General features: G+C 32.5%; 1 protein-coding gene across 1 annotated transcript; it reads right to left on the reverse strand.

Moving 5' to 3' along the window:
- Positions 1–4,697: 4,697 nt before the first annotated feature.
- SLC10A2 (solute carrier family 10 member 2) lies at positions 4,698–25,567 on the reverse strand. Its single transcript, XM_003765754.4, has 6 exons — positions 25,091–25,567; positions 15,764–15,882; positions 11,262–11,350; positions 8,811–8,986; positions 7,295–7,452; positions 4,698–4,882 (listed from the first exon to the last, which is right to left on the reverse strand). The coding sequence occupies exons 1-6, from the start codon at positions 25,462–25,464 to the stop codon at positions 4,755–4,757; spliced, it is 1,044 nt and encodes a 347-aa protein (XP_003765802.1). The 5' UTR covers positions 25,465–25,567; the 3' UTR covers positions 4,698–4,754.
- Positions 25,568–26,385: the final 818 nt, after the last annotated feature.

Below are 26,385 nucleotides of genomic sequence, written 5' to 3' on the forward strand. Positions count from 1 at the left end.
GTGTCAAACTTGAATTGAAACTAATTCATCTTTTAAATAGTATTTTATTTTTCCAGATACATGCAAAGATAATTTTCAACATTCATTTTTATAAAATTTTGTATTCTAAAATTTTCTCACTCCATTCTTTATCCCCCCTTAAGCGATTTAATACGTCATATACGTGCAATCCTCTTAATAATATTTCAATATTTGTTATGTTGTGCAAGAAAAATCAGACCAAAAGGAAAAAAAATGAGAAAGAAAAAAGAGAAAAAGATGAAAATATGATACTTCAATCCCCATTCAGTCTCCATAGTTGTCTCTCTGGATGTGATTGGCATTTTCCATCCCAAGTTTATTGGAATTGCCTTGAATCACCACATTGTTGAGAATTCATCACACCCAAATTCATCACAGTTGATCATCACATGATATTTTTGTTATCGTGTATAACTGTTTTCATGGTTCTGCTCACTTCACTAGGCATCAATTCAGGTAAATCTTTCAAGTTTTTTTCTGAAATCAGCCTGTTCATCATTTCTTATAGAACAGTAATGTTCCATTACATTCATATACCATGACTGATTCAGCCATTCCTAACTAATGGGCATCCATTCAATTTCCAGTTCCTGGCCACTACAAAAAGAGGAGCTAGAAACATTTTTGTACATATGAGACCTTTCCCCTTTTTATTATCTCTTTGGGAAATAGACCCAGTAGCAAGAATAGTGGATCAAAGGATATGTACAATTGAATCATTTCACAACTCCATCAACAATATATTAGTTTCAGTTTTCCCATGTCTCCTCCAATATTTGTTATTATGTTTTCTTATCATCTTAGCCAATCTCAAAGATGTGAGATGGTATGGTGTCACTAATTCATGCACAAAGATTGCTATAGACTTCATATTGACAGTTTAAAAATACATTATCTAGTATTTCATTGTATTTTTATCTGTTTTGCTAAATATTTCTCAATTACATTTTAATTTGTTTAAAGTTTAAGTCTGGTTCCAGTTGCCTTGAAGTTTGATACCTCTGATCTGGAGTGGTAAGAGATTGAGTGATTTGCCAAGAGACATAATATAAGAAGTACAAGAAAGAGTAGACCTACCTCAGTAGACCTATTGATTTTCACAACATATGTCAAATGCTTAGTCTTAAAACACAATGTACGTTTATCTGGAAAGTTAAGTGCCCACCTAGTTTTCCAATGGTCAGTGATATGGCTGAAAAACTGTTCATAGGACTTGTATTTTAGAAATACAAATTCCTTCTGCATCAGAAGCAATAAATCTATTGCTTCTATCTACATTTTTCCATTTGTAATTATTCACAGTCCTTAGCTGAAAAGTAAGTATAATAAGACTTACTCTTCTTGCTTCATAGGGAGTTGGTGAGTAAAAGACTTTGAAAATAATAATAATAATAATTAATATTACTAGGCAAAGAACAAGTAATGTCAAGTACTTATGGAAACAAATAGGGCAGGATCTGAATTAAATTATAACAAACTTGTTTATTTTCTAACCCATGTAATATTTCTATAGACTTAAGATCTTTTTTAATTTTCTCCTTTCTTTGGAGAAGAGGAATAAAAAAAAAATTATCTCTTTTTGTCTTTCACTCAGTTCCCTTCTCTCTCTTCCTTTCCCTATCCTCACTGCCTTTGACGAGGATTGACAGGTACTAAACTTCTGAAGGCAATCTTATGCTAAACTGATGTGCTCTAACAGGGGGGAGGGCTGCAGTTTGGAGTAGGAAATGTGGTTATTTTCATTGCATAAAACAAAATCTGAAGAAGGTCAAATGATCTCAAGATGTCAATGTATTCTCTGAATGGGCTTGGTTTTTTTTTTTTCTGATTTAGTGTTTCCTTTTTATTAGTACAGAACATTAAATCAACAACTTGACTTTATTTATAAAATCAGACTAGTTTTTCCCCTGTGAATTGTTTTGAGAAACTGTCTACAAATTAAATTTGATTTCTTTCAGAGGATCATTTAAAAATGCTTGATGTAATTACTATCATTATGATTATTAATTATAAAATTGATAAATGCTACAATGAACATCATAAAACATTATACTTCTTTTGTCAGTCCTCTTGGAATTATTTTCTTTGAAAAAAATAATTGGGGAGATTTTTGTGGTACTAATTAGTTGATTATGGTAGTTAATTATTTAAAAATATATTGTAGAATAATGTAACATTAGTTATTAAATAAGTTTTATTACAGGGCTAATTCTCAGCATTAAGGAAATCACACTATGAAATGATTCAAATAGACCAAATTTTACCAAAAAAATTAAGTTAATTTATTCAAGATTTTATAATAACATTAATTTAATGTAATGTAGAAGCAACTATATATATGTGTATATATATATGTATATGCACATTAATCAACTTCCCAAAGTTCATTTAAAAATAGAGATTTGTTGTTTCAAAGACTTGTTTTTTTCCTTCTCTCCAGAAATTTTTTGGAAAAAAAAAGTAAATTAAAAACAATGCACAAAATATTATATATTCATTATAGAGAAAGACATTTTTCCTCACTTGGCTATTTTAAAGGACAGGAAGGAATAATTCTCCTCATTTAAGATGTTTTCTAATCCTTGGACTTTCCATGTATTTGAAATTCTTAATTTGAATTTACTATCTTATATCTTAGGACACTTATCTGTTTTCTGTTTCATGAGGAAAGCATAGGAGAAATCTAGCCATAAGTTTGAAATACTTCTTTCTCACAATTGCAAAATTTGGGAATTGACTAAATATTTATGTGACATTCACTGAAATATGCACAAATTGATAATCTTTTGAATAGAATGTCAAAGTTTTGAAATTGATAGCTCGTAGCCATCTTACTCTCGAAATATGCTAATTAGGAAGTATAAGCAGGAATTTAGTCTGAATTTTGATCATTAACATGCTGAAAATAATTATGGGCAAAGAAATTTACTATAAAATTATCCTACTTGACAATAAAGACATCAACAAATGAGTTAGTAATGTGAGCAGATTCTGCTATTTAAAAAAACCCCAAAATTGTTGACTCTAATAAAGATCTCAACTATAGGATTCAAGATTCTAACCTTCCAATAATCTCAATGACCTTTTTATTTATAATCTCATCCTTTTCACTCATTCCAGACAAATCTACTTCAGTACTTCCTCTGCTAAGGTTTTTTTTTACTCTTAGCAATCATTACATGTCTTTGACTTCACACTATATCCAGTGGTCACCTCCTCATTAAACTCTTTCTGACCTGAATCATTCCATTTTTGTTATATCCAGTGCTTTTTTATATCACTGTATACCTATAATATTTCACATCCACATTTAGATGTTTTTTATTCCTTATTTTTCCTAGTTTAATTTGCCTTGTTGCCATTAATTTGAAATCTCTTATAGGGCTGTCACTGCTGTCAACTTCTATCACAACTTTCCATGATAGTAGCATTTAATATGCTCTAGACATAGTGGATATTTAATAAGTGTTGATCATTTGGCTGATATAAAACATTCATATCATATCTTTTTCTGTAGCATCAGAAACATACTGTACTTGGAGAAGACTCAAAAATTCAGAAAACTTTCTGCAAAATAAATGAATGAAGGAAAACACATTTATTACATTCTTACAATATGAAAAACTCTCTAATATATAAAAAATATAATATATAGTTAGATTTGTTAGTCTCTTGAAACATACTGTCTAGACCATTATATTTTTGAAGTGGAGCAAAGGATGGAGAGTAGGAGTACACCACTAATTTTATGTCCTGGACAGTCAATAAATGTTTGCTGAATCAAATGAATTCTGGTCATACTCATTTATATTAAAGCATTGTTCTTGGAAGGGGCTTCAGTTTGGGTTTTCTTTTTTGTCTCCCCACTTCTCAGCAGGAAAATCAGATATTGATTTGTGGTGTTCTCTGACAGGTTATCTTGATTTGAAGCAAAAGCTTTGAATAATAATAGTTTAAAAATATCATAGGTATGTTCATTTCTTCATTCAGGTAAATACTGTAACTTTTTTTTTAAACAATAGCTTTTTATTTTCAAAATACATGCAAAGATAGTTTTCAACATTCACTCTTGCAAAACCTTGTGTTCCAAATTTTTCTCCCTACCTTGTCCTCATCCCCTCCCCTAAACAGCAAATAATCCGATATATGTTAAATATGTACAATTCTTCTACATATATTTCCATATTTATCATGTTGCACAAGAAAAAATCAAATCAAAAAGAAAAAAAATGAGAAAAATGCAAACAAACAGCAACAAAAAGGTGAAAATACTATGTTTTGATCCATATTCAGTCCCCATTGTCCTCTTTCTGGATGCAGATGGTTGTCCCCATCATAAGTTGTAGCTTTTATTTATTTATTTTTTTTAGCGACAATGAATTGCATATCTCTCTTTCTATAAAATATCAGGTCCTCATCTCAGGGTGATAAAAAAACTCAAAGTATTATCCAGGAGGCAATGTAGTGCAATCATTAGAAGGTCTTCTTGGTGACCCTTAGAATATTTATTCTTGGCAGAAATTAAAATTAGTTGTTCTTGACAAATCTTTGTAACATCACAGGGCCACCAGTAAGTTATCACAGAATTCAAGTTGTGGCTTCAATCATATTTTAAATGTGATTTTAAATCACATTTTAAATTTAACTGTTTTACTTAGTCAAATGTTTTACCCAAACAAATACTTTTTAAAAAAAAAGTATCCTCCTTGGAGATCTTCAGTTTCCATTGAAGCCTAGTCCTCGTGCAGAGAAAATACTCCATTCTGAATACCAATGGGTGGATCAGATTCTGTATTATTGTTGTCACTCTCTACAAATTTTACATTATTTTTGTCAGCACATTTCTTGTATAAGACATAAGCTAGAAAAAAAACACACACACACACAAAGACATTCAAGATTAATAACAGAAGGCTGCATTGATGATAGGCTGCAAAATATTCCAGGATATGATTGTGAACATGACTTTTCACTCAAAAACACTTTGCATTTCTGAAAGGTCATGGAATATTCTGAAAACTGGGAATACCTTTGAGAATGCACTGGTGTTGAAGCTCATGCATGGATATCCTGAACTACTTTTGCATACAGTACAGAGCTGCTTTGTGACATGTGAGAATGAATGGGCCATTCATATGACTACTTTAAGCATAGTTTTCATGTAAAACTGTAAGCAAGAAAATCCTTTTGGTCTATGGGACTTTGTTGATTATAAAAATAATATTTTTCTAGATTTTTCTGCAAAAAGGACAAAACTTCTGAATGCAAATACCTCTTGAAATTATAATGATTCATCTTATTATGAAGATGTGAGAAGGGTAGAAAACATTGTCATTTGATTTTCTCAGTGTCCCAAAGCAGTAAAGGAGTTGGGACTAAAATGAGTCTATTTTAGCCTACGCTAGATATAGAGCAGATATGGAAGGAACTTTAAGAAATTACTTTATCTAATCATCTAATTATTAGATAAAGAAAGTGAGGTGAGATATCCAAAGTTGGCTAGACCTAGCTCTCCAGATTTACCAGTTAAATGCTTTTTCTAATAGAGGGTGGTGAAGTGGATAAATATTTAGACTTGAAGTCAGGTCCAAATCTTGTTTCTGATACTTACTAGCTTATGGTAATGGAGAAATTTTATTTTTGAACTGTTTTAGTTCCCTTTTTTGTAAAAGGGGGATAAAAATATCTGTTTAAAATTAATAAATGGTTTCTTATTTCCTCCTTTTCTATATATTTAAAAAAAATCCATGATTTCATCAATTAATATGCCAATTTATGGCTCACTCTCTTCATGCTTTAGAAAATAGTTTCATAATTTGTTGTGGTCAAAAAATCTATCATCTAGTAGACAACTTTTAGAGATGATACTTTCTAAAAATAGTTATTTTTCAAGCCTGTAGTAAATGCTTTGTAAGTTTTGTAGGACCTGTCTGAGACTGGATTTTCCTGGAATAGCCTTCAAGAAAGTAAGTTGATTTCTAAGTCACAATAATTGATAGATTAGATCAGTGATAGAATATTTATTACATATTTGCTATATACCAGTCATTGTGCTAAATCCTGGAGATAACAAATAGAATAAGAAAGACAGTTCCTACCCTCAAGGAACATACATTATCATGGATGAAGACAAAGCATTAAAGTAGAGCTGGAAAGAAAGTGAGGGACCATTGGTGAAGAGGTGGAGAAGTGTGGAGAATGAGACATTGAACCCACAGTGAAGTGAGCATGAACTGGGATATATCATGAAATAATAGGAAGGGAAGAGAACAAGCATTTACTAAGCATCTAGTATGTACCAGGCATTGTGATAGATGCTTTATAAATTTATATCATTTAAGCCTCATGAAACCCTGTGAAGAAGGTGCTGTTATTATTATCATTTTATTATTGAAGAAAACCAAGGCAAATAGAGATTCAATGATTTGCTCTGGATCACAGTTAGTAAGGTAGCTGAGGCTAGATTTGAACTCAGTTCTTCCTGACTCCTGGAGAAGGAAATGGTACTCCAATGTCTTTACCAAGAAAACCTCATGGACAATATTGCTGTGCTATGGCCCACAGGGTCATGAAGAGTCAGATATGGCTGGACAGCTAACTGACTGGTTTTCAGATTTATTTATTGCAAGGTGGGCTCAGTAGGTAAAGCTTTGGCTGAGTCTTGAGATGGACCTGAAGTTCATATTTTTCCTTGGATTCTAGTTATTTGATCCAGGGTAAATCACCTAAATAGGTCAGGGATTAATGGACAATCAGGGGAAGGTTCTGAATTTATTCAGGTAAAACATATTGTGGGTACATGTGGATTTCAGGGAAATGTAGGATTTAGGGATGCCCAATTGTTTTGATTCATTCCTCATTTATCTTATTTAGTTTGTATTTGTAGACACAGCTTTGGTTTCCAGGTAAAATATCCTTGACATACCTAGACAGTTATTTATTTAGCGATCTTGGACTTAACAGAACAATCAGTCAAATTCTCTTTGATGAACCCTTATGCAATATTTAGGAACAGCGTGACCTCCCTAAACACTTAGAACAGGATGCTACATGTCACATGTAAAATTCTTAATGGAACCCATTGCCAAACTTGGAACCTTTTGGACTGATATCAGGCAATTATAATAATATTATGGGCTGCTTTTCTCCTCCTTGCCCCATGTTTGTTTGCAAAACTAACTGCCCCAAACCAAGGAATGCATGAAGTTCAGTTTTGGCAATTCCAGGATTTTTGAAAGAAGACTGTCAGAGTATAGTGATTAATATTGCTTACTTCCTACGAGTATTCCTGCCATCCCAAGCTGGAAAATACTGTAGATGAGAGGAAAGGTAAAAATGTGATTAAGCTCTTCAATGCTGAAGGACAGTTGTATTATCGTTGAACACAGCTGAGTGTTCTGCATTCCTGTTTCCAAAGACACTGTACGACATCTAAAAGTAAATTAAAATAAATGTTCAGATAATATTTTAATTTTTCAAAGTTATGAAATATTAATTGTATACACGTATATACATAAATGTACATGCATCTATATAAATACACATATTTATCCATATATTTATAAATTTATATTTACCACACCATTAGTGAAGGGAACTCTAAGTAATCCCTTTTTACCACATAAGTCTCAGATAATTGACTGAGGCACTGAGAGGATAAATTATTTGCTCATAGGTATACAGCTAATATATATCAAAGATAGAATTTAAACCCATATCTTTTTGACTTCAAGTCTAGTCCTTGCTCCATTATGTGACATTCTTACTTGAAGTACTATATATATATATAGATGAAAAACATAGATTCATTTCTATAGATATTTCCACATGGCTTAGACGTCATTTTGCCTTTTTCTACTATGTTCTCAATTAATGTGGAGAGCACATAAGTGTAACTGATGTTGTTATTTTTTAAATTAAATTGAATTCGTCAATTATGGGCCCTAAATTGATAGATGAGAGGACTGACAGGCCCTACTTTCTTAGTTCTTTGCTCTTTCTAAATCTATTCTGGTGGAGAAAGTCTATGGCAAAATTTTCTATTCACTTCTCTTTGGACCAGTGGGATACAAGACTGGACTTGGTTAGGAAGTTCAAATTCTGATAAGAGACTTAATATCTATGTGACCCTGGAAAAATCACTTAATTGCTGCATGCATTAGTTTCCTCAGTTGCAAAATGGGGATAACCAGAACACACATACTTCCCAAAGTGACTGATGAAATGAAATGTTTGTAAAGCACTTTGCAAATCTTATAGTACTATGAAAATGCTAAATTTTATTATTTTAGTAATCTGCTTCTACTTCTTTCAACTTTGACTCTCCACCAACTTTGAAAGCTTTTTTTCCCCTACTCCTAGTTCAGATAGAGGAGAACTAGAAGAAATATCTCTTCCTCCCTGTGAGCAAGCATTACATCTACAACATCCCAAGTTTCAGCATGCAGCATCTTTTAGTGATGATACTTCTATGACCTCCTGTTGTCTGGAAGAGCCTTTAATTATAGTGTTCCCTTAATTGGTTTTATGTCAAGTTCCTGGCTGGAGAATGAAAATGCATAGAAATATAAAAGTGTGACTTTGCATAGTGTGCTAAATGATTCAAAAGAAAAGAATCAAACCAGAATAAGTCAGTATTTTTTTTGTCATTTACATATTTAGGTATAATCAAGGAATATATATGATTTTTTTCTTAGGGGTAATAGGTGAGAAGAAGAGATCATTATATTTTGAATTATAGATTAACTTTGGGAGCTATCTCCAAGAAACATGCAACAAAACAAATGTACCTCTGCCAGTTCTGACCAGCTATCCAAGCCAGGAAGAAGCCCATTGAATAACCAATTAAAGGAAACATAGTTCCTATAATCCACAATTTAGGACGAATGATCCAGGAACCCTGGTACAATATACCTCCAGTCACAGCTATGACCACTATGAGAATTAAACCTGTAATGGAACCAATCTGAAAAAAAAAAGGAAAAACAAACTATATGAAAAGCAAATAATCAATCCAAATAATCAAATCCAAATACATAGCTTGTCAAAATTAAAGTCATGAGGATAAATCCTTTGTAGTTTTTTTTTAGAGGCAGAATGGTATAATTGAAAGTGGAATTTAGAAATAGGATTCCTGGCACTGACTCTGAGCTCTTTTCTCTGATGGACAAGTCACTTTACCTCACTAAAATTCATTTTCCCTATTTGTGAAATGGGGATGCTAATGGTTGTGCAGCCTACCTTTAAAGTTTTAAGTATTTTTAAACAAATTTTGAAGAAATTCTAGGAGGATGAGAAAATCAAATACAAAACTGGTATGAATATATCCCCAAAATCTTAGTCAATGTCTTTGGGAAGAAGAAATTTACTAGCATGACTGTGAAAATTACACATGATTATGTATGTAAAGTGTCTTATAATCTTCAAAGTACTATTATAATAATAAATTTCTATTTCAAGGGGCAACAGGAATTAAGCTGAGACCAAAATTCTAGCCCTGAACAATTGTGTGCTTTTTACGTCTTTAAAGGTGTTTTTAAAAAGTCATTTTCTGAAATTATGCTATTTAAGATGCTGAAGTTAGTTCCTTGTTTTCATGAGGGAACCAGTGAGTGGATTGATACCTTAGATAGGGGATTGGACCGGACTCTGAGATTCTCTTAAAATAGATAAGTAGTTCATGTACAATTGTCTACAGATAATTGCTCAGTTTGTGTATTATAATTTATCTCTCTCTTCCCTTCCCCTTCCCCCCATATTTGCCATTTCACTATTTTGGTAGTGTCCCGTTTCATTTTTCCTTCATTTTACTCCCACTTTTGTCAAATAACTTTGTTAGATTTCTCTGCAGATGATATCTATGCTAGCCAAAAGATCATGAATTCATAGAATTTAGATCTGACGGGAACCTTAAAAGTCATCTAGTCTAACTCTTTTGTGTGGAAATAGAGGTTAAGAGATGTTAAGATTGAGATCACAGAGATACTAAGCAGGCAGAGTCAGATATAACTCAGCTCTTGTGACTCCAAGCCCAAACCCTTATCATACTGCTTTTCTCTTTCATCTTGTTTCTCTGTATTATTCTTAAACTAGATTGCAAAAACTGAAGAACATTATTAGGGTTCCAATTTAGCTGAAAGCAGGGTATAGATCTTACTCAATAGGTCACTTGATTGGGAATGGTTATAAATGCTAATCTCAGTATTTTAAAAATACAGAGTTTGAAGAGATCTCAGAGACAATCTAGGTTAATTTTGGTTCAAAAGATGAATTGAATATGAATATCTTCATATCATATGAATAAACTTTCTATCATATGAATAAACTTTAATCCAGTTTTGAATGGAAGATCTCTCTCTAGCAACAGAAAGATCATTAATTTCAGAAGAAACTCAATTAACTTTAGAACATTATTAGAAACTCTTGCTACATTGAGCATTTCCTTAGAAAAAGGAAAGACATTTAAGTTTTTTCCTGAAGCCTTCATAAGCTATCGGACATTGAAGGATTTGTGGAAACCATATGGATTAAATTTAAGAGATATAAGTTCTAATTTTGGTTCCACTACTAACTAGTTATGTAACTTTCCCAAAGTTCTTAACCTTTGTTAAATTTAAGTTTTTTCATATGTAAAATGGAATTATATTACTTGCATTCTGAAGGTAAAATAAAATAATGTATGTTAAAGTGTTTTGAAAACTATAAAGGTGAAAACTATAGACTTTTATTGTTGCATTTTTTTATCTGTTTTATAAAGATGTAATGGATAATAGGGAATTGATTGGAAAAGAATTTTTCACAGCCTAGTTAGTCACTTACTTCCTTTTCTATTCCTATTATACAGTTCAGTGATTGAGATTTTGCCTCCAAATTCTCAGAAAGTAGGAAGCCCAATAAAATATCAAACACTTTTCATGTTCATTCACATTTCATGTGAAATACCTTCATTTCCATAAAATATATTGGATTTTTAGTTTAAGGAGAATAAAATGTCAGCACTATTTTGCACATTGAAGAATAACTTCCTCATATATAATGATGGAAATATAGTTTGGTTATATTGATAAAAAAATTGTTTCCATAGAAATGCAGTCTGGGGAGCTTCTAGGATCCCCCATTCTCCCCTCAGCAGAAAAACATTTAACATGATAAAAAATATTTTAGTGGTGCTAAAGAAAAAATAATTTCCCTCATGATGTCTGGTTATTTATTGGTGTGGAAATACTGAATAGGACTCTTACCTTAAGTATGATCTGAGCTTTCTTTGGCCATTTTTGTTTGACAACTATTCCTACAGAGATGGGAATAACGAGAGCAACTAAAGAAATACCTAGAAATAAAAAAAAGGAAATTTTGTTAAGAGCAAAGATAGCAAAGAAAGAAAAAGACATAACAGGAGGAAAAAAAAACACAAGAAGAACTTGAAAGGATTTAGGAAACTTTTCTTGTTTCTTCTCTATATCTAAGGTCTTCTTCAGTTATAAATCTATGATCCTTTGACTGTTATCAGTGGTAATATGGAGTAGTAGATAGATAGATATAGACAGATAGCTAGATAACTAGCTAGAGAGGTAGATAGGTAGATAGATGGCAATAGATAGAAAGCTTTACTCTGAATCAGGAAGAACTGAATCATTCCTCTCACAGATCTTAAATGTGTGAACTAGGTGGCACAGTGAATAACAACATCTAACTCCTAGAATTTTTGGGGAGATAAAATGAGATTTTTTTTTAAAGTGCTTTACATTTTATTAATTATTATACTTTTTTTCCTTCCTATTACTATCTTGGGCAAATCACTAAACCACTTTATCTCTCAGGTATTAAGAGAATTAAATAAGTAATGCTAGGAATATAAATATTCTCCTTATAGATATTTTATTTCTTTTCTAGGCTTTAATATTACCTTTCCTTAGCATTGCCTTTGATCTAGATTCAGTTATATAAAAGCTTTTTAGCTGGTCCTTAGCATTTCTAAAAGGAGAGTGAAATGGGAGTTCCTTTTGATTCTGAACTCAGTTTCCTAGAATGAAAAATCAGAGCATCATTAATTGAAAGCTGCAAAGGATGTTAGAGGTCTTTTTTTTTTTAATAGATGAGGAATCTGTACATGGACATACATTGAAGACCTCCTTAGAGTCATATGGATAATCTGAGGCAGAATTTAGATACAGTTTTTCATGACTCCAGTATCATCTTTAAAGGTAATGCTATTTTTTTTTTTTTATTCTTTGTTAAATCCTGTTCTTGGAAGTGCAAGAATAATGTATGGAAAATTAGCTTGAGTTTATAGGGCATTCCTAAGACTTTTACACACTAATGACTTCCGGGACACTACTGACTCAGCTACATTCAAATCCATGACCTAGAAGTGGTAGACTAGAAGGGAAAACATGTTTTACATTTTTCTTGAGATAATCTATTTGGCAATGTCTCAAGTAATTACAATTCTTTGCAGCTATGTGCTCACCCAGCCAGATAACAGAGGTATACTTCAATTTCACTGTGTTCAATTTACTGCTGTTCTTGTGATATACAGTTTGTTTCCCATATTATTCAATAGCCATTTGTTCACTTGCTGCTTCTGTTATAGTAGGTACAGCTTCTTGTATTCACATTCCCTTCTTCTTTTTCCCCTCCCCTGCTTCTCTTTTTGTTTTCTCTCTATCCCTCCCTTATATGTTCATTCTCATTTTCTCTTTACTTTTCCTTCCTTCGTTTTCTTATGTTATCTTCTTATTTTCTCTATTCCTCTATCACTATCTCCTTCATTTTCTTCTCTCTTTTTAGTCTCTCCTTTTTCTTATCTCTCTTTCCCTTTCTCTTTTTCTCTCTTTCTCTTCTTCCCTCTTCCTACATTTTTTTCTTCTTGTGGTGCTCAATTTATTTTAAAATATTTTAGGGCTCCAAAATGTAATAATGAAATAACAGAGAATTTATAGCTGTTAGTAGTAAATTGTACCTAGGTTTAGAAGCAAATTCTAAGCAGTCTAAGTCTGGGAACATTACTTAAAGTAAGCAAAGCTGTAATAGAAAAGATTTACTCCAGTACAAAGGGGAAAAAAGCACTTTCTTTAGTTTTTATCTTTTCTGATTAAACAGGGATCAGTCCCTTGTTTAGCCCTGAATTTTTCAAAATAGAAGTAAATATTAATGGCAGATTTAAGGCAGGTCATTAAAAAGGAAAAAAAAAGGAATATGGGGGAATAAAGAAATAAGAAGAAAGAAAATTGGGGAAAAGAAAGGGAGGAAGAGGAGAAAAAGAATGGAGAAGGACAAAGTACAACCAATAGTTGTTTTCTGTGTATTTTTAGTGATGATAGTTCTACAGTCCAGGGCTTCTTAAACTTTTTTCTACTCATGATCTCATTTCACTTGAGAATTTTTTATGTGATCCCGGTAACTACTACTTAGTAGTAGTATATGCTAAGTTTTATATATATATATATATATATATATATATATATATACCTTATAGGTATAGGTATATAAAATAGGTATACAAATTAAACATCTACTGATAATAAAACATAATTTTGCAACTCCCACATTCAGTTATAAGACTGCATATAAGCTTGAAAACCACGGTTTAAGATGCTTTGCATATAGTATGTTTTCTCTTGGATTCCAATTTTATTACATATTTAATATTTATTAGATTTCTACATTGTGCTGGGCACCATACACAATTCATACATGTTCTACATAGAGCTTTCCATTCATGAGTTCTTTGTTTACTAATTACTGACAAGGCATATCATTTAAATAATTTTGCTTGTAGTAGTGATAATTCATACATGCTTTCTCTTGTCTGTCTCATGAACACTCAAATGCATAAGTGGGTAGAACATTTACTATAACATATACCAAAGCTAATTACTCACTGGAGAACTGAACCTACAATGTTTAGCTTTTTAGTCCAGTTGTTTGACCTAGTGGCAGATTACATGAGTCATAGATTCTAGGTATATGAAAAAGAAAAATATTTTAGGAGCTCTTATTGGTGAATTTATATAATATAGCCTTTTCCTTTGGATTAAGATTTATGTGTGATATTTATATTTCAGTCCTTTTCTTCACTACTTTCCTGTGACTCCAACAAAGCATTGTGAAAATTCCAGAGCAGTTTCTCGACTTAGGTTGAGAGAATGTCAGAGTTCTCATTCATTTCATTTGATGAGTTGTAGAGGATTCTTATATGTTTGAAAATGGTCTTAAATGACAGTAATCTTGAAATAATACTTTCTATAATCATAGAGCCTTAAACATTCTAAAAATACTTTCACATTATTAAACTTTTTTTATCCTAAGTTGTAAGGATCCTTAGGTCATTTGAGAAATCTATTTTTCCTATTCGATGGTTGATGGAACAAAATTTTGAGACATTGAATCTAGAGTTAGAATTAGGCTAAATTTTAAAGTAGGCAAAATTTGTCTTTAGTAGGTATAGACACCATTTTCCACCCTGCTATAGTTTTCCCCTTCCCTTCATAGGCCTAGTATTTTCATGATCTCTTCTCTTTCTATCAAAACTTACTGTTAAAAAAGATTGGATATTATTTACTTATATTTTAGTGTGGGTTTAAGCTTTGTGTTATTTTGGTCGGATATTCAAATTTTAAGCTTCATTTCCAATTATCATTAATTCTGGAATTGAAAGACATTTTCCCCATTAAATTATGTCTAGCAGACCAGAAATGACCAAACAATGACCAAATGTAGCTTGGTCTAGGACCTATTGGTAACCAATTAAAATCAGATTGACCAGAAACCCTGAGGGTTTTCTCTCTTAGATTCATTCTTTATTTAGATTTTTTTTTTTTTTTGGATCAGGTGAAAAATGAGATTCTTTGCCTCAATTGCTACTTAGCCTTAATCATGAAATGGGTGTGGCCACAGTCAAACTGAGACTTGTGGACCTTAGCTTAAAAGGCCAAGGCCTTTTATTGCATCCATGATCATCTCCAGTCTTCCTGATGTATATCTTCCCACTGGATCCATTGGCTTTGCAGGGGAAAGTGAGGCAGGTGACCTTGCACAGCCCTCCCTCACTTAAATCCAATTCACTTTCACGTCATGGCATCAATCCCTTGATATCATGGTCCTCTTCCATAATGAGGACAATAATAATAACAACTGCAAACCAGAGAGAACTGCACTACTGATTAGGCTAATCTCTTCTGGAGTATACAAGGAAATGTTTTATTACCAGATATTTTGAGTTTAATCTGCTTTACTAAGCAGTGAACTGAGCTCTGATTTATAGCAATTGCTGATTTCTGAGGAGTAAATGTTCATATTGAAAATTTAATAATCAATTTTCACTTATCTCCATATAAAGCTTTTTCTGGTTAAGTAAGGTATTTTAGATCACATATGTAGTTATTGAGAGGCAAGACTAGAATCCAGGTTTTCTCTGTTCTTTTTGCTATACCAGATTATTTATCTATCTAATATAGCCATTTCTATCTATCTATCTATCTATCTATCTATCTGTCTGTCTGTCTATCTACATCTATATCTATACATGTATTCATATATATGTATGTGTATATATATATATATATATATATTTATCAGGAATCTATAGTCCTTTCTTTATATTAAAAATACTTTAAAAGTCGAGGAATGTAGTATAAAAGACCAGTAAAACACATCTAGAAAAATTAGGGAAGGGGAAAATAGACAAAGTTTAGAAAAACATTAAAGTATAACATGGAAGAAAAAAAAATACCCAACTCACCTAAACTATCATAAGGAATTCTAATTGACCCAGAATCTGTCCACATTTTTGTATAAATATAGAGACAAAGAGGCATCATTCCCAAGGCAAGCATTGTGGAACATGTTGTCATGCTGATACTGTGAAGAAATGGACACATTTATTTAATTTGAATCTTTCCCATTCTTTTTTTCAAGTGAAAATCTCTTCCTTCCCTCCTCCTTTGCAGTTTATATACAACATTCAACATGAGATTATCAATAGCAGTAGCATCCTTTGATATGCAAAATATTTTTATATGGCATGTACTTATTTGGTTCCTTCTTCCTTCCTGTTTTACTCCCTCTTCTCTCTACTCTATCACTTCTTCACTAGGAGATATTTTACTCTCATGTGCTGCTAAGGAAGTATTGGCTTAAGCAAAAATACCTGCACACAAAACAAAGCTCCCAGAGTTTCTTGATCCATTTTCTCTGCAATTGGTCTCAGAGCAGTAAAATAATTGTGATTCATATCAGACAAAATTCTAGATGTAGTTCAGTATTAGTTCATTTCACATTGGTACCAAAGGATTTTTCTGGACCCCTACTCCCCCACCCAGGAGGACAACAAATATATATATATATATATATATATATATATATATATATATATATATATATATGTGTGTGTGTGTGTATTATGTACATATATTATATGTATATTATGTATATATATTATATATACACACATATATACGTGTATATTTTAAATGTGCACTAAATAAAAAATGGAAAGAAATAGTTGTTAATTACAGCCTAAACTGGAAAGGAATTTAGAGATAATCAAATATAACTTCTTAATATTGTAGATGAGGAAACCAAGACCCAAAGATTAACTAACCTGCTCAAAAGTACACCAGGTCTATATTGTTAGATAGCCAAGGTTCAGACCTTGGTGTTCTGATGCCAAATCTAAATTTCTATCCATATCCATACAGGACTTCTATTGTGTTGCTTCATCTTCCTTTGACCTATTTCCTTTTTCTGTGAAATGCAGGAGTCAGCTGAATTATTCATTAATTTTTTTTTTGGTAGATAAGTGGAGGATGGACTTGAACTCAGATCCTCTTGACTCTGGAGCTGGTATTCTACCTACTGCACCACATACCTGTCCCAGTAATGTCCTTTCAAGCTCTAAGTTCTTTTATGCTAAAATAATTAAATTATAGACATAAAGAGCAATGTAGAAGATGAAATTTCAGAGCACTGATATCTGATATTGAATAAAGCATACTATATTGCTATCCAGGTTCATTGAAGGGGCAAGGCCAGTAGTACTTTCAATCAGGTACTCTAGCTCACTGTTATTGTATATTGTAGTGTTTTATCTGGCATAATACAAGCTGGTTGATTTTGGGCAGACAGTCTGTATGGGTGATAATTCATTGAGGGACACTGGAAATAAGAGGAGGATCATTAGAGAAAAAAATCCAAACCACAAAGAAAGAAGCTGGCAAGGGCCAGAGATGTTTGGTATGTCCAAGATCTCCAAGTAAAGGTTAACAGTATGGCAATATCAGAATCTAAGGATCAAATAGGAAAATAAAGTCTACAGATCAAGCAGAAATTTATGAAAATTGCTTTCCCAACAGGTTTGAACTCATTCAAAGAAGTATGAGTACAATTTGCCTCACTCAATATGATGATTTCTGTTGGCACACTTCTGCACTCTAGTTGGCGAATTCTCTTGATTTTCTGAACGAGCTTCAGCTGTGGACAGCTCTCCTCCACTGCTAGCACTTAGTATCTTGAAAACAGCTGTGTTTTGGTGGTGGCATATGGTTCCATAGAAACTTATAGCACACATTTCCAGGAGAGTAATGGTTTAGTGTTACTTCTGCCAGGGGCATTTGTATTTTAAATAGGGGGCATTGGATAACATTCAGTTATTTCAAGAAGACCTAAAACCCTTCAAAGACCAAATAAATAAATCTTTATGATAGAATTCCTGGCACCTGGTGAGTAGAAGGGAAATGATTTTGGCCCGAGGGATTTTTCCTAGAACTCCTCAGATCTCAGAACACCTTATAAGGTCAATCCTAGGAATTTGTATGTTTTTGTGAGAAATTGTGCATGTATGACTGAACTATGAAAACTTGCTATGAGAACTGTGTTGCTGCATTATTGCCATGCAGCCTCTGATGTACCTAAATAATTATTTCTAAAGGCTAAACTTTCACAATTATTATCACAAATATCCAGGTTCAATCATTTCATTACAGTATTGTGAACTACTAATATTCATTTCATATGGAAATTAGGGTTTACCAAATACTTTCTTCACAACAACTTAATGTAATCAAGATTGCAAGTATTATCATAATAACTTTACAGGTGAGAAAAATGAGCTTCCAAATGGTTATATGACTGACCCAGAGTCATACAGCTGGCAAGGATTGAAGTTGAAATGGACACTTCTTCTGGCTCTAACTCCACAACTATTCTACTTTATTTGGAAGAGAGTCTCTCATAGTGGCAGGAATTCTAAAAATATTAGGAATGACAGCAGACTCCGTTTCTCTATTGCTGTGGGACACAAGAATGTAACAAACCATGATGGCTATAGAATGCTGCTGTATGTATCAGTGTTTATGTGTTCATATGTCAAGGAAAGATCCTAAATGTGCACAAATCAGCAAAAAGAAATAAATTTTAAGTAATGGACCTCTGTAGTTTTGCATTAAGGTAAGCAAAATGAGGTTTCTTTTAAGTAAAGATGAACATTTTAATTTTAATTCACTTAATCATATATGGGCAGTTCAACAGAAATATTTGTGTATGTGTGTATGAGTATGAGAGAGAGAGAGAGAGAGAGAGAGAGAGAGAGAGAGAGAGAGAAACAGAGAACAAGAAAGACAGAGAAAAAGAGAAGAAAGAGGCATGTATTTGGAATAGTAAATAGGAAGCTGTCCACAAAACTTAAAGTCAAATTCCATTTCTAATATATACTGGTAAAGTGGGTTCTAGACAAGTCACTTAACCTTGAAGTCTTATAGGATATATTCAAAGAACTTAAGTTTCCTACTCACTAGGTACCTGGAATTCTATCATAAAGCTTTATTTACTTGGTCTTTGAAGGATTTTAGGTCTTCTTGGAATCACTGAATGTTATCCAATGACCCTTATGCAAATTGGATTGGTAGAGTTCCCTATACATATGATATAATAGTTGTAGTGTCTAAGGAGGTGGGGGAGGTGTTGTTCAGGATAATGGTCCTTCCTGTTCATTCATTTTTAGGAATAACTTTTTTCTTGGTTCATTTTTTTTTTTTTTTTTTGGTTTCAGTTAAGTATAATTAGACTTAATATTATGAAGAATTGGTTAGTAAGAATGAATATGGGTAATAGAGATAATGAAATCCATTATTATGGTTGTTTTCTTGAGTGATACAAGCTGTTGTGATAACAGAATAACTCCATTTAGATATGAAATACAAAAAAAGACATGAAATAAGAAACTTTTGGATATTTTTTCTATTTCTCTGCTTAATTCTTTTTTATTTTTATTTTTTGCTTTCTTTTCTAGGGTCTTCAATTATTGATGGGCTTTGTGGCAAAAGGATGGAAGGATTTGAAGAGGACAGAAAAATACTTTGCAGATTTGTGGGAAAGAAGAAATGGGAATGAGACAAGTCATCAAATATATTATAACTAAGATCGAGAGGGAGATAGGATGAGATGGGTCATGGGGGAAAAGAAAATGATAGCAAATTGGGAAGAGAGGATATTGAATAGAATTGTTGCAGAAATCTATAAGGCACAAATGAGGAACTTTAAGGAGGAGAGGGCTTGCCTGAATGACAGGAGAAGAATTCATAATTTGAATTAAACTGCAAGAGTTGGGGTTTGGCAGTTTAAAAGATAGAGAAAAAAGAGAAAAAAAAGTCATGCACCACAGCTCTATTAACCATTAGCTAACAAGTGTGTGGAAAGAAATAAATGGAGAGAGAAAAGGGGATCTGTTAGTATCAAAAGAGAAGGTAGGCTAAAGAGGAAGAAGGTGGTCATTGAGTGGAGATCTTAGCATGTGTAGATCAGAGACATGAGGAAAGGACACAGAACAATAAAAACAAACAAAAAAGGAAATAAAATAATATAAAATGAAAAATTAAATATGGGGACTGAAGAAAGGAGCTAGGGCCAAGAGTTAAGAGTAACTACTTTTATTCCCTCTAAAGCTATTATCTATCTACTTTGTATTTATCTTGTGCATACTGATTTATTTGTCTTCTCTCCCATTATAATGGAAGCTCCTTGAGAGAAGGGACTAGTTTTGTTTTTTTTTTCTTTTAGTATGGTGCTTGATACAACAGAAGTACTTGACAAATGCTTGTTTATTGGTCAAATGATGGACATTTATGTGAATAAAGTTGGCGTTGAAATTGGAGAAAAGGTCCTAAAGAATTAAAACACTAGCAACATAGATGGGAAAAAAACAAAAAGAGAAAATGAAACAGAATACAGAATCCACAAAGAAAGAGAAAGAGTAATAACAAATAATAGAAACGAATGGATTAGTCAATGGAAGGAAAAGAAAGAATAAATCAAAGGTGGGGGTCAAAGGAAAGGCTACAGAAATATAGCTTATTCAAGGAGTAATTGAGATGAAGGAAAAGAAAGATAATAGTACATGTCAAAGGTAGAAAGTGTCAATTGGTATTTAAGTCTTTCCTGATTCTGCCAACTAAGGGAAGCTAAACTTTTCTCTTCTTTTATACCTCTTTCAACACCTACAAAGTCAGAGAAGATATATGACAGGTCTTAGGTGTAAATGTCAGGGAAGGAAAAAGGCTGGAGTGGTTTCTTCTGAAAACCAGAGAAGTAAAAAAATATCTGGTTGTATACTTGCTTTTGCTCCCAAACTTAGAAGTATTTTATCTGATAATAGAATTTATCCTCTGACACAGTGAGTTAGAAAAAGAAATATTAATGAATTGTCATGTAGAATTTTCAGTGACATATTTTGCTCTAATATTCTGATTTACATTTCCGTTGAATGGTACCATTACACAATGCTAATCAACCATCTCTAGCTAACTCTCTTCAAAACAGTTTCCATTTGGTTGAAATCCCTAATAGCTTGCCATTTCCTGAAATCATCTCCAAGTTATATGAATTACTGTATTATATCATATGCAGGCATATTTTTAAAACAGTTCTTTCACATTTTTCACAGGTGCTCTAAAACTTAAGCTTTGGAAAAGATATTTGACTCAAAAGTGGAAGTAAGGGTTTCAAATAACTCTACTATGCAGCCATGGGCTAGGGAGCAGCAACCTTTTGACTCCATCTTTGCATTTCCTGTTACAAACTGCAAGTCAGGAAGAGAGGAATGGGAGTATAAAGTAGCAGGAAGCACAGAAGGTCACAGCAGTGATGGCTTGAATACAGAAATATGAAGTTCTAGGATGAATTTTATTTCTGAATGACAGTAAAAACTCAATTTTCCATTTCCCTCAGTAAATGAATTTTCTGGGTATCTTAAGGTTACTTTTGCTGAGTGTCCCATAGGGGAAAGAGTGCAAGGGACTTGGATTTTAACTGCAGTCCAAACATTTATTAACCATATGTCCAAGGGCAAATCATATTACTTCTCTTAGCCTCAGATGCCCTGAATGTAAAAGAGTTAATAACATATGTATTAAATATATGTTGCATTGTTTACCTGATTCAATTGTTATGAGAAAAGAAAGTTTCATAAAGTTGAAAGGGCTATATAGAAATAAATAATTATTGACCTTTTAGTTTTTATTTTTCATTTGCTTTTTTTTATGGTATTCTCTCTAGCTCCCTTAATTTGGAGCTTTTCTTTCTTGCTATTAGCAAGATGCTTATCCTTGTAATTTACAGATTTTAACTTTCTAGAAAACCAGCTAGTCAGGTTTTAGAATTATATATAAAAGAAGAAAAAATAAACCTTGAGTGAAATTGTAAGGGGTTTTCCTATGAGTCAAATGTATAAGTTATACCATATGGACTTTATAACACTTATTTTGGTTACACTGAGATCTTTTAAGGATACTTCCTGGTTCTTGATTGTAGTAGATCATAAGGAGATAGGCTTTGGATCTGGAAGTGACCTTAGAGATTATTTAGTCCAACCCCTTCATTTTATAGATGAGGAAATTCAGTTCTGTGTAGGCCAGGTTCCCTCTTGGCTGAGATCCAGATAGATGGCACATTCTGATTCAGTGTCATACATAGCATTGTATAGTGGAAAAAGCACTTGATTTGAAGTCAGGGGACTTTAATTTGAAGTAACCTTGTGGTGTCCTGGTTGTGAGGCCTTAGCCAAACTTCTACTAGCTGGGGCTTAGTTACCTTTTAAGTATAACAAGACTGTTGGACCAAAAGATTTCTAATATCACTTCCAACTTGAAATGCTATTAGCCTCTTTAGGAGATTAAGATATTTTTCCAATACTGTGTCTATAATTCAAATTAAATTAATCTAGCACTCAATTTCTCATTATTGTTCCAATGCACATTTGGATTACTTAAGAAGCTTACACAAATAAATGGTTTAAGCTGAATTCTGTTTCACAGATTTATTTTGTTTTCCTTTTAAAAACATTTTACTATATTTAAAAAGTATGTCCTTGCTAGAACATGTTACTTAAAGCATCCCATATTTTCTTGGCTGAATATTGCTGAATATACCACTCTCCCATTACCTCTTGAGTAAGTAATTCCTTGTAATAGAATAAAAAAAGAAAATTTAATTCAGCAATATCAACACATTCACCTGATATAGCAGAATATACAATGTTTCATACTAATAATCCTTCTCCCATGCCTACAAAGAAGAGTGAGATGCCTTCATAGATTTCTTCTTGGGGTAAAGTTTGCCTTAATTATACTATATGTAGATAAGTAATAAGGTAAGACCTTGTTTACCTGTTCCTCAATTAATAGATATCTTCATTTCCAATTTTTTGCTATACCCCAAAGTGCTACTATGAAGATTTTGGTATATATAGAAGTTCAATATGCCTCCTAAATATATGTCTTGTAATAAGATTGTGTCATTTTGTAGCATATTTAAGTTGATTTCCATAATGGCCACACTAATTGATAGTTTCATTATCAATAAACTAATGTGCCTCTTTACTGTTACTCCAAAAGTGATTATTCCCATATTTCGTCATCATTGCAAGTTTGTATAGGAAGTGAAATCTTAAGAGTTGTTTTAATTTGGATTTTCCTTATTATCAGCGATTTGGAAGAGTTTTTCAAATGTTTGCTAACAGTTTATTATACCTTTGAGAATTTTTTTTTCATCTTTTTATCACTTACCATCTCCATAACTTTTTGAAACAAATTTCCCATATGTGGCTACTACTTGATCCTGTGTATTGTCTCTTCTATAAAATGTAAGCATGCCAGGAGAACAGCTGTCTTGGCATTTGTATTTGTGTCCCTAGAGCTTAGTATGGTCCTCCATACTTAACATGTTTTTTCATCCATTCATTGAGGAGTAACTGTTGGTCTTAGATATTTGTGTAAGTTAGCTCCATATTCTGCCTATCATGCTTATCAGAGATATCTGAATTTTTTACAAATTTCTTTTTAACTTCCCATTTTAAAATCTTTTTACTAAATTTATTAGCTAGAACATGTTACATAGGCATTCTATAATTTCTTTTTAAATATTGATATTAAAATTTTTTATATTAATATTGTCTCTTATTTCTAGAAAACCATTTAATTTTTCTTAAAAAATATACAACTATTTCAGAGACATTTGATTAGATTGTATAAAATACTTGCCAGAAAGGAATGGCCATGTCAGCAGTTATCCCCCCAAAAAAAGAAGTTAAACACTCCTATTATAAAATATATCAGTCTCCCATCATCCAAAAGGTGTTTATAATAGATGAGATTTTTTTTTTTACCCTTCCAAAGAGATGATAAATGCATGAATTGGAAAACTATGCTATTTCAGTGAAATATTACAATTTTTCTGAGAAAACAGTTTTGTTGTGCTAGCTCTTCATTCTCATGCAAATATATTCCAATCAGGCTGGATCAGTTAAGATAATAGACTGGTCACTAGGCCAAACTGGTCTAGATATCTCTTGGCACAACGGCTTTTCATGCAAATGACACACACATATATATATATATATATATATATATATATGTTGAACATAATAGCTATCCCTTTTTCTTTTATAAAACCTTACTAAGAAATTCTGTAGCGAGGTAGACATTATGTTTCCTTATTGGAGGAAAAAGGTGGGACCTGAAGAAATAGATTTATTTCTCACCCAAAGGTGCAGGAAGAAGTGATGACAGAGCTGAGAGGAGAGAAGACAAAGCTTGTAGAATTAGCTACCAGTTTCTTCCTCACTTGGCATTTTGTCTTTGGCATGCACATTTATATACTCTGCAGTTTCTGCTTTTTGAGATCTAATTCATACATTTTCAATCCTCTCTCCTGAGTACAGTAGCTGGTGATTAAGAGGCCTGATTGCCTACTATATGGTATTGATAAGCTCATATTACTTTAACACCTGGATGTTATGTATAAATGCATATTTTTCAAAGGGAATGGTATGTTGTTCAATACAGAAAAATAATTTTTTGCCTATTCAAGCTGTTGACATTAAAATTCCTGATCTATTCACTCTACTGCCACATCTTATTTCTATTAGTTTTTTTCCAAAGCTAGTTCAGACTGGAATATGATGAATTGAACAAATATTGCAATTTATGTAACTCTGTGGGAAGTAGAGAAACCATTTTCTGTTTGTTTTAGAATAAGGTAATCACAATTAAAATAGAAAGAAGCAAATTGTAGCTTCCCCTCCTCCCGCCTAAAGAAGGGTTTTTTGCCCTAGATTTTACCTCCAAAGACAAGACTAATTGACCTAGAAGAGTGAGTTTATTTACTGCCTCATCACAGTTTGTTTCTTAACAACTACTTTAACTTAGTATGACCATACTTTTTATTCTCTATTACTACCACCATCATTTCCCACCATTTTCTGATATTAAAATCTTTCACTGACTGTATTTTGTGGTTTGAAAAAGGCCTTTTCCTTCAGAAATTATGATTTCCTTCCCAGTGACTGAATCTTCACGATTGACAATGTATTTAATACAAAGATGACAACAAGATCAGCTTCTGAAGCCAAGGAACCTGTCAGCAGCACAAAGAAATGCACATGTCCTGCCCTGTTTTAATATCTTAATCAAGAGTTAGATTAGTGATAGATTCATTCAGAGTTCAACATGTTATACATAGACTTCTAAAATGACAAATACAATGTGATTCCAATAAGCTAATAGTTTGTTTCTCTTACCTCAGGTCCATGTCACCATCACTCCAATAAGTCAAAATATTGGAAGCTGTTCCTCCTGGACAACAGCCTATGATGAGCACTGCAACAGCTTGGATAGGAAGGATGTCAAAGGCCACGGAGAGGAGAAAGCCTGTAAGGGGCATGATTCCAAACTGACAAAGGAAGCCCACAAATATGCCCCATGGTTTTTTTATGTGAGAGATGAATTTTGGAAGGTCCACATTGCAACCCATGGAAAACATCACTAAGGCTAACATAATAGTAATAACAGTACTCAGGATGACACTTAGAGTTTCGTTGGGATTCTTCTCATGCAAAACACAGGATGTACCATTACAAATGGTAGCATTAGAAGAGCAAGCAGAAGTATCCATTGCTGTTCTGACAGTTGATGATTTGAAAATCTTTCTGTTTTCAGAAGCTGTTTCCTCAATGCTGTCTGTGTCGTTCACTGAAGCAAGTGGAGTGCCTATTGCAACTATTTCAAACTTTTAAACCTTTGTTAACACGTGTCACTTGGCATCCTATAAAAAAATAAAAACACCTCCCTAAGAAGCAATAAAAAACAATAAATACTTGAACTTCATGAATACTGGTTTCAAGACTTGGCTTATTATGACACAGCACAAATTATGAATCATAAAATTCCAGAAAAATTATTGGTTATGGTAAGAGAATTTTAATTAATCATTTATTGGGAAGAGATTGAACTATGTCATGTAAAAAAAGAGTTATGTTAATGTTTAATGATAGAACATTTTGCTGAATGTGTTTAGTTTTTTCTATCTTCTTTTTTTTTTTTTTGATAGCATTTGAAAGGAACCAACACAGTTTGTTCTCATGTCATAAATCTAAGTCTTGAAAACTTATTGGTCCCAATTTTCTGCAAATCTAAGTGTTACAAAGGCCTTGACCAAGATGTAGAAATGACTATGGTGAATATTGTCAGATTTCTGAAATCTATTCTGGATTCTGGACAAGTATGTTATGTATCTTGCACTATAGTAATTAATTACATTAATTATAGAGACAAAAATTATTTAAAAGGTTAAGTCTAAGATTTTGTCTAAAAAAGTAAATCTGATTTTTTAAAGATTCTTAGTCATAAGAAAGAAAGTAAAAGGATAAGTGAAAATAATAAAGAATTCAAATTCAAATTTAACAAACATTCATCATGCAACCACTATATGCAAAGTATGTGTGAGGTGCAAGATGAGAGCAAAGAGACAAAATCCTTGTCCTAGAGAAACTTACAGAATTCTAGAAGTTAATATATACACAGAGATAATTGTAAA

The sequence above is a fragment of the Sarcophilus harrisii genome, chromosome 3, assembly GCF_902635505.1.
Source record: "Sarcophilus harrisii chromosome 3, mSarHar1.11, whole genome shotgun sequence".
NCBI classification, from domain to species: Eukaryota; Metazoa; Chordata; class Mammalia; order Dasyuromorphia; family Dasyuridae; genus Sarcophilus; species Sarcophilus harrisii.

Bases quoted from the DNA above. Each gene is read 5' to 3' on its own strand.
- SLC10A2 (XM_003765754.4), bottom strand. From the start codon at position 25,464: ATGGATACTTCTGCTTGCTCTTCTAATGCTACCATTTGTAATGGTACA. The intron at 15,883-25,090 runs GTAAGAGAAACA...ATTTCTTCACAG, and splicing joins GATGGTGACATGGACCTGAG to TATCAGCATGACAACATGTT. The intron at 11,351-15,763 runs GTGAGTTGGGTA...TTTTATTTCTAG, and splicing joins AATTCCTTATGATAGTTTAG to GTATTTCTTTAGTTGCTCTC.